The sequence below is a fragment of the Dermacentor variabilis genome, chromosome 6 (genome assembly GCF_050947875.1).
Source record: "Dermacentor variabilis isolate Ectoservices chromosome 6, ASM5094787v1, whole genome shotgun sequence".
Lineage (NCBI taxonomy): Eukaryota > Metazoa > Arthropoda > Arachnida > Ixodida > Ixodidae > Dermacentor > Dermacentor variabilis.
The window spans coordinates 7,955,752-7,975,190 of NC_134573.1; the positions used below are offsets into that span (position 1 = coordinate 7,955,752).

The 19,439-nt window shown below is 48.8% G+C and overlaps 1 protein-coding gene across 1 annotated transcript; it reads right to left on the reverse strand.

Annotated features, from left to right (window-relative positions):
• Positions 1–16,458: 16,458 nt before the first annotated feature.
• On the reverse strand, positions 16,459–17,708 carry LOC142584542 (uncharacterized). Its single transcript, XM_075694647.1, has one exon. It carries the CDS (start codon positions 17,674–17,676, stop codon positions 16,459–16,461), a length of 1,218 nt encoding a protein of 405 aa, XP_075550762.1. The 5' UTR covers positions 17,677–17,708.
• Between the last annotated feature and the right edge of the window lie 1,731 nt (positions 17,709–19,439).

The following is a 19,439-nucleotide window of genomic DNA, read 5'->3' on the forward strand; positions in this document are numbered from 1 at the left end:
ATTCCAGGAAGTTAACAAGATGTTCGAAGATTATATATTTGAGCAATTTACAGCAAGTGCTTGAGAGTGAGATGGGGCGATAATGAAAATTTAAAAAAAAATTTTTGTTACCTGATTTATGCAGTGGAACCACCTTCCCGATTGTTCATTGACTAGGTTGAGTAGATGTATCCAGTGATTGCTAAAAAAAGTTGTGTTGGTATAATTTAACTAACGGCGTTCATAATTTTAAGAAATTTTGAGTTAATAGAGTCGTAAGCAGGCGATGAGTCCTGGTTCAGCGAATCAATTAGTTTCGCAACGCCAGCCGTGTCCACGATCACTGGAGACATAACTACATAATCATACTGGCGAGTAGAAGGTAGGTGGTCATTGTAGGGGTCAGAAAGGTTTTGAACGAATGCGTCATTAAGCGCGGCAGTGCACTGTTCCTTAGGTATAAGGATGCCCAATGAGTCTTCCAGGGTTAGGTGTTCATCATGCAAGGGGTTAATTACACTCCAAGACTTTTTAATGTTAGTCTTTAACATTAATGGAAGTACGTTAGATAGAAATTTGGATTTAGCATCATTTAGTGCTGTTACGTACGTGTCGAATGCGGACTTATAAGCACACCAGCGTGTGGCAGTTGACGAGTGCTTTGAGGAGTGATATAGGAGTTTATTGCGGTTACATAGGCGCTTAAGATGGGTATTATACCAAGGAATCAGAATTGTAGGTAATGATGCGGTATAGAATGTACTTTTCAGTTAGTTCCCGAACTTTAGCGGCGAACATGTCCCAATTGGGCTGAAACGAACGATTTTCAAAATTCGGTAGGGAAGTGGCGAAAAATGCAGTTAATTCGTTATTTCTGGCGGTAAAGTTAGCTTTTTTGTAAATATGTATAGTTTTTCACATTTTATTTGGTTTGCGGGTTAAAGCTTTAATTAAACATGCAATTAGGCAGTGATCGCTATACAAGGCAAGTGTATAATCTCCGAGATTGTATCAGGGTGGGATGTCAAAACTAAAGCCCCTTCATACACGTTTCCCCCGACCAGGTAAAGCGGCGGTGGCGCGTGGATGGAAGGGCTTTAGTCAAAACCAGGTCAAGGGTGCTTGCAGCATTAGAGGCTACACGTGTAGGTTGTGTTGCTAGTTCTGACAATGAAAACTGCGCACAATTCTAAACACTGCTTAGCTTGTGCGAAATATTTACTATCATGTTGGGGGTGCGGCACACACAGATATATATACGGCAAGATTCTTCGTTAGTGTAATTTTCTTATATATACATCGCTATATCACAAATACTGTTTCGCCTTACCGGTAAAACAGCAGGCTCTTTTCTTTTTTTTTTTGCGCGCAAGCGTACATTCCCCGTTTGTGAAATGTGCGACATTATGCTTGCCCCGAGAGCGCGAGAGAGTATCGAGCACCGGAGGAGGAATGCGCCTGGAAGAAGAGCATCGCGTGGCGGGGTACCAGGCGTCGCATCAATGGAGCGTCCGCGCATGGTCAGTTTGTGCTTCGACGCCGCTGTGCATGTTCCCGGCATCTCTTTGTATGTGTATCAATATTGTGGGCGTTTATTACGCACGTCTTCTTCTGTTTAGGCTGCTGAGCACAAGGTCGCGGGATCGAATGCCGGCCACGGCGGCCGCAATTCGATGGGGCGAAATGTGAAAACACCCGTGTAAATGCGAAAACACCCGTGTACTTAGATTTAGGTGCACGTTAAAGAACCCCAGATGGTCGAAATTTCCGGAGTCCTCCACTACGACGTGCCTCATAATCAGAAAGTGGTTTTGGCACGTAAAACCCAACAATTTTTTTCTTCTTCTGTATATTATCACCATCATCCAACGTTGATTGATCCTCATCTTAAGTGCCCTGGGATCATCATCATCGGGTGTGGGCCTTTGCTGGTTTGATGCCGAGTACTCGAGCGAAATAAGCGTCGTTCTAACAGAGACGTCATATGTGGTGGAGGTGATCCTCAGTTCTCTACCATCTCAGCCTACCCCCCGAAGCTTCATTCAGGCAGGCGCTAGGCATTAGAACAGTCGCATTCAATACCCTTGCCATCAACAACACCGCTAGAATCGCTTACATCGTCATTACGTGTCCGTGCCTGAACAAACTTGAGTCTTCGTCTTGAGCCGGACGTTGGCAAATATGCTTCTACGGCGGACTCACAACAGCGTACCATGATAAGAACAAGGATATGTGAATAATTAGAAGCAATGGGCTTGTCATCGCAATCCTGGAAGACGACGAAGTGTGGCGACGGGTCGGATGGGATCCACATCTGCTCCGCACAGAAGCTACATTTTCGGCGAAATCACCTCCGCATCCAGATTCTACGTAATCATCGTGTGCCTGAAGTCAGCCAGAGCACGTCAACACCAAACTTGAGGGTGTAAGTGCTACATTTTGCATTTTACGGCCACATCAAGTTTCGAAGCGGGGCCGCCCCGCTAGACCCACTTCGCTAGTGGCGAGGCCTAGCAAAGGCTTCGGCCGCCGCACCGCTGCAGATGGCGAACGCGCTGCTCAATGCCGACGCCGACAAAGCCCACCAATCGTCTACCGGGTCCCCGGAGGACGAGGACATGGAAATTCGCGAATCCCAAGGACTTCTTCGGGCTGCTGAGGAGAACGAAGAAGACAGTGAGCCTTGGATCAATGTTACCAGTCGTGCCCGTCGCCGTCGGCTGCAGACACGCTCGACCACGCCCCAACTTTCCCGAACGCCACCGAAGCCCGTTCACAGCCGACCGGCGATGCGCAAGCCCCGACAACCTCCCCTTCCTGCCGATGATTACAAGTTGGCGGTTCGTCCACGGAACGGCCTGCAGCTCAGCAAGGTGAGCCCAAACAAGTTAGTAGACGCCATGACAAATGAGGCAAAGCTACAAATCGGCTCCACCGGATTCAAAATACGCATCGGCGCAGACTAAAACATCCTTGTTCTGAGCACTGCCTCAGAAGCTACGGCCTCAGCATTAAGCAAGATGCAAAAGCTTACAGTTGATGCAACAACATATGATATTGCGTCATACGGAATTTCCCCCGATAACTCTTGCAAAGGAGTAATATACAACATCGATCACGACACCACGCCCGAAATGTTACTTAAACGCATTGAATCTCCCGGATACGAGGCGCTAACATGTAGAAGACTGGGAAACACAACCACCATGGTGATCACATTCCTGGGAAAAACAGTACCATATTACATCGAATTTTCCGGCCTTCTTCTGCGGTGCTACCTCTACAAGAGAACCGTGCCACACTGCCGAACCTGCAACGAGACAGGCCACAGAGAGGGCGTGTGCCCCCGGCCCCCCGCCACACCCAAGTGCAGAGAGTGCGGCACTTCGCTAGCAACGGAGCAGCACGAGTGCCGCCCTCGGTGCGCTCTATGCGGCGGGAATCACCCGACGGCAGCGAAAACCTGCCCCAACAGGTTCCTGCCGCCCGTCAACCGCCGGAAACCGCAGGAGACCCTGAGAGCAGGCTACTCGTCCCCGAGGCCACGTGGCGAGCACTCAGCATCCTGCAAGTCGCGGTCCCCGAAACGACGCGGAGCTCTCCAGGGGAGGAACAGTGCCAGGCCGCGTTCCGGTTCTGGTTCCAACCGTAGGACCTCATCGCGACGATGGACGCCATTCCATGGCAGGACCTCGAGCCGTGGTCGTTCCGTAAGCGGCAGGAGGGGAAGCAAGGGAGCAGCGCAGGTCACGCAGCAGGTGAGCTGGGCACAGGTTGTTTCTCCCAAAGCTCGTCCCCTCCCCCCCCCCCCCCTGTTGACACAGAGCTGGCACAGGCACATGCCCAGATTAGGCGTCTCACTGAAGAAAACGCAAAACTCAAATCAGAAATCACTAGCGTACACGCAGAATTCGTAGTACTTAAAGATGAATTGCTTGGAAGAAATAGCACTACCCCTACACAAGACAGTTCAACCCCACCCCCGGAGTAGCGGAAACGGGAAGAGCAACCAGCTCACATGGTCACTTCAAATCTGACACCGCAACGAGCAACCGCGCAGCCCACTGCACCACAGGGAGTCATACCCGTCCAATATGCCACTCTCCAGAAGGTAGAAGAGGTAGTAGCAAAAGCAATTCAGAGCCTTCAGACATCCCTACAAGCTACTATGCAGCAACAACTCACAGCTATACAACAGTCAGCGGCACAACAACAACAGTTCGCAACTCAACAACAACACTCTAACACTGAGTTAGCGGAACGCATCATGAGACTAGAGGAACGCATACTAGCACTGGAAGCTCGTCAAAGCCGGCGCCCCAAGAAAACAGCTCATCAGACCCTACCAGAATTGCCAGATTCTCTGGGCTCCTCAGAACCCCATCTTGTGCACGCATCACCACCCCTTGATAACCAAGATGGCTCCGCCTCAGCATATATGCAGTAAGCGCGGGGGCTCCCCAGGCGAAACCACGGTGTGGCAGCGGAATTGCCGGGGCTACAAGAACAAGTATGGATCACTGATACAATACATCGCTACATCAACAAGACCACTTGAAATCATCGCACTGCAAGAAACGAACACACTCGTCCGCGTACCCGGATACGTCACGTATGGCACCGATACAGGCAACAGCCTTCACACCCTGGTCAGTAAGAAGCTAGTGGCCGTTCAACACCATCTCCAGCAATCCGAACCGCTTGCCATTCTGCTTGAAATTATCCCACAGGCAACAAAGAAGAAGGGTCCCATCTTTGTTCTAAACGTCTACTGTCGGCCGAAAAGCGCGCCATCGGTCCTCAAACTGGTTTTGGAGCAAACCACGCACGCAGCAGGCAACCATCCGCTTCTAATTGTGGGCGACTTTAATGCAGCCCACCCCCTCTGGGGTTATACGTACACCTACCCGAGGGGAAACATGCTTCACAAAGTTATTGAGGACATAGATTTCACACTCGTCAACGATACAAGGAATAGCACGAGGCTCGGCACAAGTGCTCAAAGAGACACGAACCCCGACTTAACCTTCACCAGAAGTATCCCACAAGCTTGCTGGACCAATCTGGAGGAGTACCTATGCAGCGACCACGCGCTGCTAGCCACCACTCTCCATGGGCTCGAATACAAAGCCAGGATAGGCACGGCTCGCCTCACGGATTGGACCAAGCTGCGGGAGATAAGAGAAGAAAGAGCTGCGAATGAACAGAGCCAACAGCTTCAGTCAGTTACGGACTGGATCACTCAGCTTCACCAGGATGTGAAGGCGCACTCCAAAATGCTTGAAACATCCACCACCACTCCGAGCATCGACGCTCGCCTGCTCCACATATGGGAAGCCCGGCGTAGCCTGCTGAAGCGTTGGAAAAGGCGAAGATTAAATCGCAAGCTCAAGGGGCGAATAGCACTACTCACAGAAGAGGCTGCGGAATACGCTACCACGTTATGCCGAGAGAATTGGCTATCTCTCTGCGACAGCTTGAGAGGAAGACTGAGTATTTCCAAGACGTGGAAGTTATTGAGGTATTTAATCAACCCGGCCAGCAGCAAAACGGAATCCCACCACAATATGGCCCGAGTAATTCACCAATTTCCTGGAAACGAGGCGGACCTCCTTTCGACTCTCAAGGCCCAGTACTTCCCCACTCAGCCATCGGAGCCTCTGCCACCTTACACCGGCACCCCTAACGAGCTCTTAGATGAGGACATTCATCTACGTGAGGTAACAGCGGCAATAATGGGCTTGAGATGCCACACAGCCCCGGGAATGGACCAAATTACCAATAAGGCACTTGTAAATCTTGACAGCCCCTCGCTACTAGAGCTTACCGCTCATCTTAACGAAGTATGGAGGAAAGGAAACCTTCCTGAGGACTCAAAAACAGCCGATGTTCGTCTGATACCGAAACCAGGCAAGCCACCAGCCATTGAGAACCTACGACCGATCTCCCTCACTTCGTGTGTAGGAAAGCTCCTAGAGCACATCGTTCTCAACCGGCTACAGCCATTCCTGGAGGACTCGGGGAAACTTCCAACAACGATGATAGGATTCCGTCCACACCTCTCAACTCAAGACATCCTACTTCAGCTGAAAGAGGAGGTGATTGTACCTGCGACACGCAACTCCCCCACGGCTATCCTCGCCTTAGATCTTAAAGGGGCGTTCGATAACGTCAAGCATACAGCAATCTTACAGAGGCTAAACGCGCTGGGCTGCGGAGCCAGGACGTACTCCTATATCAGAGATTTCCTCCCAGATAGAAAAGCCATCCTAAAGGTCGGGGACAAAGCCACAAACCCCTTCCTACTGGGCGGGCGCGGGACACCACAGGGCGCAGCGTTATCCCCTCTCCTTTTCAATATCGCCCTAATAGGCCTACCGCCGCTCCTCGACAACATCCCAGGCATCCGGCATGGCCTATATGCCGACGACATTACCATCTGGTCGTCCACAGGGTCCATCGGGGAAATGGAGAACCGCTTGCAGGAAGCTGCAGACGTGGTGAGCGACTATGCTAAGTCATGCGGGCTCAGCTGCGCCCCCCAAAAGTCGGAGCTACTCCTGGTCTCACCGCGAAAGAAGCACACATCCGACTCGCCCACTATCAACATACAACTGGATGGACACACCATCGTTCCGTCTCAGAGCGTAAAGATATTGGGAATGGTTTCCCAGTCGGATCGCACCAATACAATATTAATTCAAAAGCTTAAGAATACAACAGCCCAAGTTACGCACATGATCCGGCGAATAACAACCAAGACAAGAGGCATGGGGGAGGCGGAGACGCTTCGGCTTGTCTAAGCCTTCGTCGTGTCTCGAATAACTTACGCTATTCCATACGCACTACTCAACGAGACGGAACTCAAGAAAATCAATCCAATGATCAGAAAGGCATATAAGCAAGCGATGGGCCTGCCAATCAGTACGTCCACAGAACGCCTACTACGACTAGGTGTGCACAACACGGCCGAGGAGCTGATCGAGGCACATTTATCCAGTCAGCGAACAAGGCTAGCGGTTACGGAAGCAGGGAGGTCCATTCTCTTACGCCTGAGGCTCTCTGCCCCTCTGAGCCATCCGCCGCCTCAGACTGTGAGCTTACCCCATGCCATCCGGAGCAACATCACCGTACGTCGTCTACCTCGCAATATGCACCCAGTGCACCACGCAGAGCGAAGGAAGGCTCGCGCCCTGGCCATACACAAGCGATACGGGACTTTATCCTCTACAGCCTACACGGACGCGGCTTCTTACTCCAGACGCGCAGCCACAACAGCCACCGTAGTCGTTAAGAAAGAACATCGGACCAGCATTTTGCTCACACGAAACAATCCCCTCCAAGCCGAGGAAGCGGTCATAGCCCTCGCGCTCTCCCAAACAGAGGTTGAAGTCATAGTGACCGACTCCCAACAGGCGTGCCGCAACTTTGCTAGCGGCAGAATTCATACCACTACGCTCCGGATCATCAATCAAAAGCCGCCAACGAGATCAATCATGATCATCTGGGCGCCTGCTCATCAAAGCATTCCTGGCAACGCGGTCGCCAACCACGTGGCTCGAGATCTGACCCACCGAGCCGACGCCGAGGAATCTGAACCCGAGCGCATGCACCCTCTAGTCTCTTACCAAGACATCACACAACAGTACAAGCTAACCCGCAGAACATATGCACCACCACACAAGTCACTACCTAGAGAGCAGGAGCGATTCCTCCGAGCTCTACAGGTTAATACATTCCCCCACCCAACCAGAAATCACCTCATAGACCCTACACAATTCTCTCCGCAATGCCGCTTCTGCGCAGAGCCCGGGTCCCTCAGGCACATAGTAGGGGGTTGCAGAGCGGCACCATTAAATCTTCCGAACCCTTACCCCACTAACGAGCTTTGGGAGAGAGCCTTGGCGAGCTCCGACCTCGAGGATCAGCAACGGCTGATTGCGAGGGCCCAGGACGCAGCCCGAGCTCAAGACATTCTGGAATGAGGACGCCTCTCCAAAGCTGCATTCACCCAATAAAAATGTTTATTCTCTCTGTCTCTCTCTTGTCATCGCTGTCGCCGTGCCCTAGTCGGCCTTCCGGTGCGGACTTGGGTGACATCATCAGTGATGAACTGGGGTCCCTGACCTACTCCGCGCTCTTGCAACCCTCTCTCTCTCTCGTCGCCTCCCAACAGACGCCCAAGTTGCTGCCTCGCCTCCATTGAATATCTGCGGACTGAGCCTTTATCGGCCTATCTGACTGCACTGGCTCCCGGAGCGCCTATCACTATGTACTACCCGCCTTGGCGTCTGTCACGTCCCGCGTGCTATTATTGCAGCTATCGCGGCCATATTTCACGTTTCTGCTGCAAGCGCCAGTAGGACGAACGTCGGGGTTACGGCCATGGCCGGGCTCAACTCACTCACTCCTCCGCGTTCCCTTAACGGAGCGCGGAGTGGGTGAGTCGGAGTGAGTGAGTCGAATCCGCCCGTGCTGCGACATGTCTGAACGCAACTTTTCCAGGGGAGCCTCTTCCCGAAGCCGGCGTTTCTCTTCACCTCCGCTCCGCTCTACATCTCCGCCCTCTTCGACGGACGACCGAAGCACTTACCGTTCAGCCAGACGCCGTTAGCCTTCGCCCTTCCGCTGCTCCATGTCGCCACTGAGGCCCGTCTGATTCAAATCCACCGTTTGTCTGGAAAACTGAGCGATGCAGTTTTTGGATGAAGAACTGCACACGTCAACATGACGGAAATTCCTCCAGAACGCCCGTCCAATGTACTTTCGGTGTTTGTCCAAGGGGCGCCCGTCGATGCTTTCTTGGACACAGGTGCGACAATTTTCGATATCCAAGCTGATTTATGATTCCGCCTCAGAAAAGTAACGACACCATTACAATCGACCGACGCTAATTGCAGCGAAAGGTGACACTGTTCACCCTTTCGCTCTTCGTACTGCCCGTGTCCTAATCGACAATACTCTGCACCATGCACAGTTAGCCGTGTTGTCCATGTGCGCTCGTCAACTTAATTTAGGGTGGGACTGTCTTCTGCTTCCGCGGGAATTTGTTGTGGGCGTCGCGCATTTTACCGACTCCGGCTGCTTAATCTACACGCCGTTGGGCCTGATCGCTGCGGAAGATACCTCCTGGCCGACAGCGCATTGTTACCATTCTGTGCAACGATATTGACCATGCTGATGTCTCGCCCTCTCCCCCTTGTCTTCATAGAGGCATCGCCTTTGCACCAGGTGGGCTTGGATTTCACTATGAGTCTGCGCTCGTCACCGCCGTGAACGGCGAAAATTCTCCATCCGCAACGCACCACAGTGGCCGACCGAAGGCCTGTATGCGTCGTGCCCCTTAAACCTATGTCCTCCATCGACCCTTCTATTTTACTCCTCCCTCCATCTTCCATCTTCGTCCATCTCCTACCCTCCCTCTTTACTGCAGCCACCGGCAGCGACTTGCCTCCTTCAAAGATTCAGCAGCTGCTTGTATATTTTGCTTGTATTGTATTGTATTGCTTTTTATATTCATTCGTCGTTTCTCGGCCAAACCATAGTTGCAGTGCATCGTATTCAGACAGACGAATCGTCTATAGTGCGCCGACGCCCGTACCGCGTACGTGCCTGTAGCCGAGCAGAAAATCATAGAATAAAATGTCGCGGACATGCTACAAAAGAAGGTCATCCGACCTTCAGCTAGCCCTTGGTCATCTCCTGTTGTTTTGGTTCGGAAAAAAAAGACGGTTCCGTGCGCTTTTTCGTCGATTAACGGGCCCTCAATAAGACCACTCGAAAGGACGTATATTCTGTGCCGCACATTGACGATGCCCTTGATTCGCTACAAGGTGGAGGATACTTTTCAAGTCTCGATCTGCGTTCTGGCTATTGGCAAATTCCCATGCACGAAGACGACAAAGAAAAAACAGCGTTTGCCATTCCAGATGAAATTTATACGAATTCACCGTCATGCCTTTCGGGCTATTCAATGCACCTGCGATTTCGAGGGCATGATTGACACCGCGCTGCGTGGCCTGAAATGGAAAGCTTGCCTCTGTTATCTGGTTTACGTTGCCGTATTTTCTTCAACATTTCTTCAGCACCTGCAACGGTTGGATGAAGTTCTAAAGTGTCTTTCGAACGCTGGTCTTCAGCACATGAAGAAATGTCGTTTCGCAAGCACATCTATTAATGTCCTGGGGCATGTCGTAAGGAAGGACGGCATACGTCCTAACCTTCAGAAAATTGCTGCGGCCCTGCACTTTCCTCGCTCAGAAAGCCCTAAAGACTTGCGAAGCTTCTTAGAGCTCGCTTCTTATTTTCGACACTTCATGTGGAAATTTGCCTCCATCGCTTCACCTCTACATAAGCTACTTGTTTCCAGTGTGCCCTTCCTCTGGCCTTAAGAATGCGAAGCAGCCTTAAACATGTTGAAGTGCGCCCTCAAGTCTGAATCTGTGCTTTCTCTCTTGGATGAGACTGCACCGACTCTCTTGCACACAGATGCTAGCGGCCGCGGTATCGGTGCCATTTTTCTACAACGCGACAACTCTTCGCGAGAGTCGTTGTGTACGCCAGGCGCGTGCTCACCGACGCCGAGAGTTATACGATTACTGTGCAGGAGGGCCTGGGTGTTGTTTGGTGCATATAGAAGTTTTGTACCTATCTGCACGGGCGTCATTTTACAATTGTTATGGACCACCATGCCTTTTGCTGGCTCTCCACGCTCAAGAAATTGACCGGATGCCTGGGTCGCTGGATTCTGCGCCTGCAAGAGTGTGACTTTGACATTATTCATAAGTCTGGCAAAAGACACCAGACACTAACGCTCTTTCTAGTTGTCCGCTTCCTGCGCACCCGCTCGACACCTCGGAAACTCAGTCGAAAAGCAGCTTTTCTGATGCCGCTCTTATACCACTATCCTTCGTATCCTCGATAGACCGCCTTTCTCCGGACGATGATGTGACATTCGCATCTCGCTAACGGTCGGACCCATGTTGTCAACGTATGATAAACCACCTCTCTGGCGCTTCTCGCACACCTAACGCGCGGCTTCAACGCCAACTCACACAATTCAAGCTGCACGATCGCGTGCTGTTCGGCGTATATACCACCCTGACGGTCAACGCTGTGTGCCCCTTCTGCCGCGCTCTCTTCGAGCCCATGTCTTCGAAGCATTCCACGATCACATGACGGCTGGCCATCTCGATTTCCATAAACCTACGATCGCATTCAAAGCTGTTACTATTGGCATGGCCTTTTTATTAGTGTAGTGATGTACGTCGGTTCCTGTTTCCCGCGTCAGCGTCACAAACTCCTAACCTCCGCTCTTGCCGGCGAACCCATTCCGTGTCCTACTGCACCATTTAAGTATGTCCGAATAACGGGCCCCTCCCTGTTACTCCCGCTGGCAATCGCTGGATCGTGACCGCCATCGACCATCTGACGCGCTACGCTTAAAGGACATCAGTGATCACTTACTGAGCTTCGGATATTGCCGACTTCGTCCTTCAAGCTATCATTCTCCGCCATGGTGCTCCTCGGGTACTGCTGAGCGACCGTGGAAAGGCCTGTCGCAACTTTTAAACGAAGTACTGCGCACCTCTGGTACCGTCCTCAACACAACTTCGAGCTTGACAGAGCGATTTCATCGCACGCTTGCCGACATGATCTCCGTATATATTCAACGTGACCGCAAAAATTGGGATGAGCTTCTACCATTCGTCCCTTTTGCTTACAACACGGCCGTGAAAATAGATTTAGAGTTCCTTTAGAACTCCTAATGAGTTCCTATGGAGTCAAAAGGGACTCTATAGGAACTCGCGATCTATAGAGTCGTCTGCATAGAATCTCTATAAGAAGTCTATAGAAACCTGTCTATAGAAGCAAGTCATTTCACACACAATAAATTTGCAATACAGGGTGTATTGACGTCATATGTGCTGAATTCTATAAAGTAATTTTTATAGAATGTCTTTAAAACTTCTAACGCGACCTGTCTATAGAATGGCCCTCCATTCGCCCTCTGTAAATCTTCTATAGAGAGTGTATTGATATCATATGTACTAAATTCTATAAAATAATTTCTATAGAAAGTTTTTCAGACTTCTAATGCGGCTTGTCTATAGACTGACTCTCCATTCACCCTCTATAAGCGGTCTAGAGAAGGTTTATTGTCATCGTTTGTACAACATTCTATAAAATAGATTCTGTAGAAAATTTTTAGCGCTTCTAATGCGGCTTGTCTATAGACTGACTCTCCATTCAGCATCTATAAGCGGTCTATAGAGGGTTTATTGTCATATGTACAACATTCTATAGAATAATGTTTATAGAACGTTTTCAGAACTTTTAATGCGGCCTGTCTATAGAATGGCTCTACATCCACCCTCCATAAACGTTCTATAGAGGTCGTATTGACATCTTAAGTACCAAATTCTATGGAAAAATATTTATGGAACGTTTTCACAAACGTTATGTAGAGGTCGTATTCACATATTATGTATATAGGAATTCTATAGGAAAACGTTTATAGAATCTTTTCAGAACTTCTAATGCGGCCTGTCTATAGAATGGCTCTCCATTCCCGCTCTAAAGATGTGCCATCATATGACATATGTACTGAATTCTATAAAGGAGCGTTTATAGGACATTAAAGAAGCTAAAGTGCGGCCTGTGTAAGAACGACTCTATATTTTCACTCTATAAACAGCACTCCGCATATCGCCGGATTATGGGCCCAGTGCCGAGCGCTGGATGCATGGGGCGCTGGGAGGCGCTGGTCCGAAAAACAGCGCGTTAAATACGCGGTGCCTGGACACCGCATATATTACTTTGAATGCAGAAAGCAACAGAGAGCGTTTTAGTGCAATATAAAAAAGGGAAAAAATACAAATGGTCCGACCAGGATTCGATCGTCGCACATACAGATCCCAAGCCCGGTTAATTACCACTACGCCAAGCCAGCTTTTTTTTTCTTTATTGCATGGAATTATCGTTACTGTCAAACCGATGCAGTTACATTACATACGATCATACAAGAGAAACAAATTCACAGAAAGTATACAGTCCAATGACAGTTCAAAATTCTGGTAAACAAACACAAGCGTCCAGACGTGAAATCCATTCAGGGACGGGATCATATGTAGCCACTACACTCCGGACTTGAGCAGTCTCTTCTCGGAAGATAGACCTTGTCGAGCGAGGTGGCTCGGCATGTCTGTCGATCATTCGACTTCTCCATAATGAATAAAGTCCTAATAACATAAACAAATCATATGGTGTATTACTGGCTGTCTTTTTGAAAGGAAGGAACCGGATACCATAACATGTGAGAGGAAAGTCTTTTTTGATAGTTCTTTGTAAAATGTCCCAAAAAAGAAATGCGTCACGACAAAGTGTAAAGCAATGTTCTATTGTCTCGGGTTGATTGCAAAGCCTACAATTTGTATTCCAGGGTACATACAGTCCTTTTTCCTGAAGCCACGTTTTAACTGGCAGTGTGGAGGTGTGCAGCTTAAAGAAAAACGTTTTCGCTGCTGGCGCAATGCACATTCTACGGACACGGCAAAGAACATCTTGACCAAATAGAGACAGATACGGCTTTCGGTACAGAGGTTCAGGGAAAAGGTTATCTATAAGTGCTGCATTTAGCGACGTGCGATTAACGGTAAACAAATATTCAAGGTTGAATCTGGCTTTTAAGAATGAAATAGTGTCGACAAGTTCCTTTAAGAAGCCCCATAACGGTAGTTATTGAGCAAAGTTTGTCGTGACAAAAAGAAAAGGGACGTGTGGCGCAAGACGTGCTCCATTAACTGCGAGAAGGAATGGATGACGGACATTTTTAAGGTAAAATAAGCGCATGACCAATTGTCGCACAAACAAATGCACAAGACCCAGGCTTCCCTTTTCAAGCGGGAGAAAAAGGTTGTCCCTTCTCATGGCTTCCCATGATGAATGCCAAATAAAACATGCAAATATTCTATGAAATGCCTGGACATGGACACGTGAGCAGTGCAAGACCTGCAGAACATAAAGAAGCTTAGAAGCGAGAAATGTATTGCATGCCTTAGCTCTCGCAAAAATGGAGAGATCACGTCCTTGCCAGGTTGTCACCTTTCGACGGATAGTGGTTACCGTGGACGCCCAATGAGGTCCACTATTACGGAAGTTATCGAGAGGTACTCCAAGATATCGCAACGGAGACTGATTCCAATGAATATTTGCGAATGCAGAGGGAGTGAGCGCCCACATGCCTAGCCAAAAGCCTCTACTTTTACCAAAATTTACAGTAGCTCCTGCAGTCTCACAGAAACGCAGGGTAGCGTTTATTGCCTTGGTAATACTTGGCTTATCGACGCAAAAGAAGGCAATGTCATCTGCATAACTTAGCACTTTAATTTCCTCATCGGCATACATATATCCTTTAATGCTCGAGTCGCAAAGCACGCTTAAGCAAAGCGGTTCTAAGTATATGGCGAAGAGTAAAGGCGAGAGCGGACAACCTTGACGAACGGATGACTGTACTTGTATTATATCTGAGAGGGTACGGTTCACAATTAACTTTGTAGTGCAGTGTTTATAACAAAGTGTTATACCATTGTATAATACATCCCCTAACTGAAGATGTCGCAGTAGTTGGAATAAAAATTCGTGTTGAACCTTATCAAAGGCTTTGGCGAGGTCAATCTGGAGAAGAGCTACTTGATCCGTACTACCCTCTATGCACTCAAGGACTGAACGTGCGATATGAACATTTGTCTGTATAGAGCGGCCTCGAATTCCGCATGTTTGATGATCACCTACTAATTTAGTAATGACTGTCTGCAATCTATTTGTCAGTATTTTTGCAAATATTTTGTAATCCACGTTACATAATGATATCGGCCTATATCCGTTTACTCTCTTTATTGTTTCATCATCAGTGCTTTTTGGTATTAAGGTTGTGTGGCCTTGATAGAAAGATGGAGGAAGCTCACCATATTGATAGGCTGCCTCGAAAAGCTGCTGCAGAAAAGGACACAGGAATTCCTGAAATTTTATATAAAATTCAGCACTAAGGCCATCAGGACCAGGCGTCTTGTTGTTCTGCAGCGTTTCGACGGCAAAATTGATTTCCTCTCGAGTTATTGGCCCATCAACGCTGAGTCGATCATCTTCTTCTAAGTGTGGCATAAGCGAAATAAACTGATCAGCGTTTTCTTCGTATCCATTCTGAGGCTTAACTGCAGCGAAAAGATCTTTATAGTGAGCTTCAAATAGGCTTATTATTTGGGACGTGTCTGTGTATATAGACCCACCAGACTCAATTTCTAATATTTGCTTGGAAAGCGCGTATCGCTTCTCATCACCGAGAGCCCTTTTTGTGGGCTGTTCCTCTGTGAAGCGAGTTGTGCGTGAACGAACCATCGCTCCTTTGTACACTGCCGTCTCATATTTCTGTATTTGTGCGCGAACTGTGTTTATTTCATCGCTATACAACCCTGGTTCCTGGCATTCGAAAGCGTGCAGCTTGTGAAGTAGATCATGAAGGTAATGCTTTTCAGCTTTTTTTCTTTGAGACAGCTCACATGAAATGGCAATCGCCTCATTTTTTACTCTATTTTTGAACATTTCCCATCGAGCAAACAAGGGAAGCTGTTGACATTGTGATATTTCTAGCCATAATTCTTTCACTTTGTTTACAAAACTTTCCTCTCGCAAAAGTTGTGTATTAAGTTTCCACAGTTCCCAGTTTGGAGCAAACCTGCGGAATTTTCGGGGACCCCAGGAAACAGCTACTAAACAGTGGTCTGTGAAAAATACAGGCTTCACGGCGTAGTTGTGAATGTTAGACCAGAGACTCGTCGAAACATACACACGATCGAGTCGAGCATGGGAGACGCCTTGAAAGTGCGTGAACCGCACCCAAGATGGTGTGTAGGCGCCCACGTCTATTAGATTGTGATCTTCCGTTAACTGATGCAGGAAAGCAGCACTTGCATCATAACGATTAGTTAGGTATGAGTGGTCTCTGGAATGACAAACACAGTTGAAGTCTCCCAACAGTACCAAATCTCTGTCAGTATCTAGGAGCGGAGCAAGTGAGAGGAAGAAAGCCTTCCTGTCACTCACTTTTGAGGGAGCATACACGCAAATAAATCGCCAATTACGGGAATGAAAAGAGAGGTCACAGCATATAAGGCGGCCTTCCCCATCAACACGCAGCGACAATGAAGAATGATTTAACTGCTTTCTGACTAACAAAAAGCATCCAGCGGAAGCACCACATGCTTGGCTAATACACACCTCGTAATCAGGTTAAAAAGTTTGCAGCGCAAGGTTGACATCACCAGCAGACGATATCTTTGTCTCTTGCACTGCACCAACATCAACTTCATGCTGCCTAAGCACGTGTACTAACTGCTGCTGACGCCTTATATTCCTCAGCCCACGTACGTTGAGTGTCGCTACACATAAGGGGAGGGTGAAGGCGGTAGCCATTTTGCTCACCTAAAGCTTTTGTATTTCATTGCCCTTGGCCACAGGTAAATCTGTGGTCTTGCTCCCTTTGGACTTCTTTGTGTCACTCTCCTGACTACGCTCATATAACCGGCGGGGCACATTATCACCAGGAGAGGGAGTATGCTGAGCACTAGGAGACACTTTCTCGGGCGCCTGTAGTGCACATTCTGTTGCTTCGTCGTTGCATGGTGCCGGACGTTTCCTGGCCTTACTGATGTCCATCGCCTCTTCCTCTTCTTCCTTGTCATCAGGGGGCTTTTCTTTAAGGCTTGCTAGGCCAGGTGGGCAAACTGAGTCATCCTCGCCGGAAGCTTCGCTAGTATTAATTGAGCTGTTATGACTGGTTGGCATTGGCTTCAAGGACTCCTGGTCCTCGTCCCTAATGCCACCTATAGTCTCTCCGGTGGCATCTACTACCTCTGTAGAATCCATGAGGTGGTCCAATTGTGGCTCGTCTGCGCTATATTGCCCAGAACGAAGCTTATTGGCGTAGGTGGACACGCAGGCGTCTGCTGAGTGACCAAATCGATGGCACTGTAAGCATCTCGGTGTTCTGCATTGTCGTCGAACGTGTCCCACGCGCTTGCAACGAAGGCACAGAGGAGGCCTACCGGGGATAAGTACGAGGCACTGGTGTCCATAAATGGACATAATGTGCGGTATTGAGGTTACGGTGATAGTGTCCTTGAGCACCAAGGAAACCTCCCGGTTTGTTGTCACCCACTGTTCCATGCCAGTGCATCTCCATGCTTCTCTCTCCACCGACTTCACCTGACCATAGGCCTGGAACGCCTCTTCAACGCGTCGTGGTTCAAGGTGAGGTGGAAGCCATAGTAATTTAAGCTTGATGTTTTTAGTCTCCGGATCTATCACCATGCACTTCAGCCCTTTGACACGGAGCTCACCACAGGCGACGAGAGTCTGTTTTGCCGCACTACTAGCGCAAGTAACCATCCATACATGGCTCATTTGATACTGTCCGACACCTACAATATCTGAAGTATTCACTACCTCAAGCAGAGCGTCTCGGAAGTCGGGAGCACGGTATTGTCTGCCACTCAAGTCCGCATGAAGGAAAATAGAATTCAAAACATCGTTACCGGTTGGTAGACGCGGGAGGACAACTTTGTAGCTTGCATCTTCGTTCAAAAACGGGGTCGACGATCCTCGGCCTGGGGCCGATACGCTGTTTCCAGCAGAGAGCATTTTAGAGCACAGCCGTTCCACACGGCTTCTTCTTCTTCACTTCACTACGCCACGCCAGCAGACGAACATGAGCGGATCATTTACCATGCCAAAATTGAGAAGCAGTTTTAGTTTCACAGAGAGACGTCTCGGACAGACATGGTAGATGCGCTATCGCCCAGCAACTAAAACTCACGCCTGTACCACAAAGAAAAATTTGCTGTCCGTATTCAATAGTGTGCTCGGAAGTGCCATAACATCGATTTTCACTTTCGATTGGTATTTTAACTTCGAAAAAAGTCCTAAATGACCCACCGACCCGGGACGCTGTATGGGCTGTTACTGCCGATTTTGATAGCCGTTTCTTGTTCTTCACGCGAGGGATATGCTACGTTTTCTTAGTTCAGTGATGCCTTTCAGTCTACACGTCTGTCTAGTCATATATCTTTGTCAGAGAAGCGCAGGCTAGTGCTGGGAGCGTTCGGCGACAGCACATATACCTGCGTTTATGACGCGTCACATCGACGCTCATCGCCTCTTGTGCTGGCACTGTAGACATGACAAAATGGTATATTTAAAAACACCGATGCGAAATCTCAAATATAGAGTGATTTATCCTTGTTAGATTTCTTGATTCCTCAGCCTAGACGCGCCGATAGCGTGCAGACGGACTCGGCGGATACACTAGGCCTAAGCTTCGGTGGGGACCGATCTCGGCGCGGGTAGCTGGTGAAAGCTAAAATGTCTGTATTTGAGCCTCAGAACTCTTTTTAGTACGATAGGGAAAGTCGAAGTGCACGAATCGCCTCAGCTTTGTTTTCGGTGCGATAATATCAATCAGCGGTAGGCTTGGAACTCGGAGTCCGTTCGAGCGCGTCTGAACGACTTCTGGATTTCATGTCCACTCCACAACACTGCGACAACGGCGACAACTCCCAGTCATATGTTACGTGCGAACTACTAAAAAACGCGGCGTCCTCTGCGTTTGCGTGGTTTCGTTCAAGAATTTAGCTATCCGCGTGTCAAAAGGGAAAAAGCAAAAAAAAAAAAGAACGATAGTGATCTTCACTGTCAAATGTGCACGAATAAACAAGGCAGCTCACGCACTTTTATCCCATGCTGCAACACTAAATAGAGTTTTATGCCCCCAAGATATAGCGTTATTTGCGGCAAGAGACTAGTATCAAGCGATGAAACTGTATAAAGCACTTAATATTCAGCAGCGCTCGTCCTTGCGTACTGGAGCCACGTGGCACAAACAATCAGGCCAGTTTCCAGTGCGAATCAGGGCATGTACGGCGCAAACCAGTGCGCCCCAGCGTCATGGCAGTGGAACCAGTGTCTTTTCCAGTGTGACCCAGCTCTTATTCAGCGTTCTCCCTGGTCTCGAGTGAGTCCCAGCGAGCGCCAGCGTACCCAGCGCGATCCAGTGCAAAAAAAAAAAAAAACAAAAATAAACGCGCTGGTTTCACATTGGAAGACGCTGGTTTTTGCAATAGGCATTTCAGAGGTTTTTTACTGTCAAGCAAGATGATCGTTAAAAAGACACTCATTGATGAAGGCGAACATCACACTAATCGAAATTAGAAAAACCAAAGTTGAAGATGAAGTTGAAAATGAAGTTCATCACACTATCATAGCGCTCAAGACCACAGGCTGTGGCCTAGATTCAATTCATCCATCTAAAATCAAACTTGTTGCTCGGGAGTTAGCTTTTGTCCTCTCTGATATTATTAACACTGCATTTCGTACTGGCGTTTTTCCAACGTGTCTCAAACAAGGAA

Coding starts and splice junctions, on each gene's coding strand:
- LOC142584542 (XM_075694647.1), bottom strand. CDS start 17,676: ATGCTCTCTGCTGGAAACAGCGTATCGGCCCCAGGCCGAGGATCGTCG.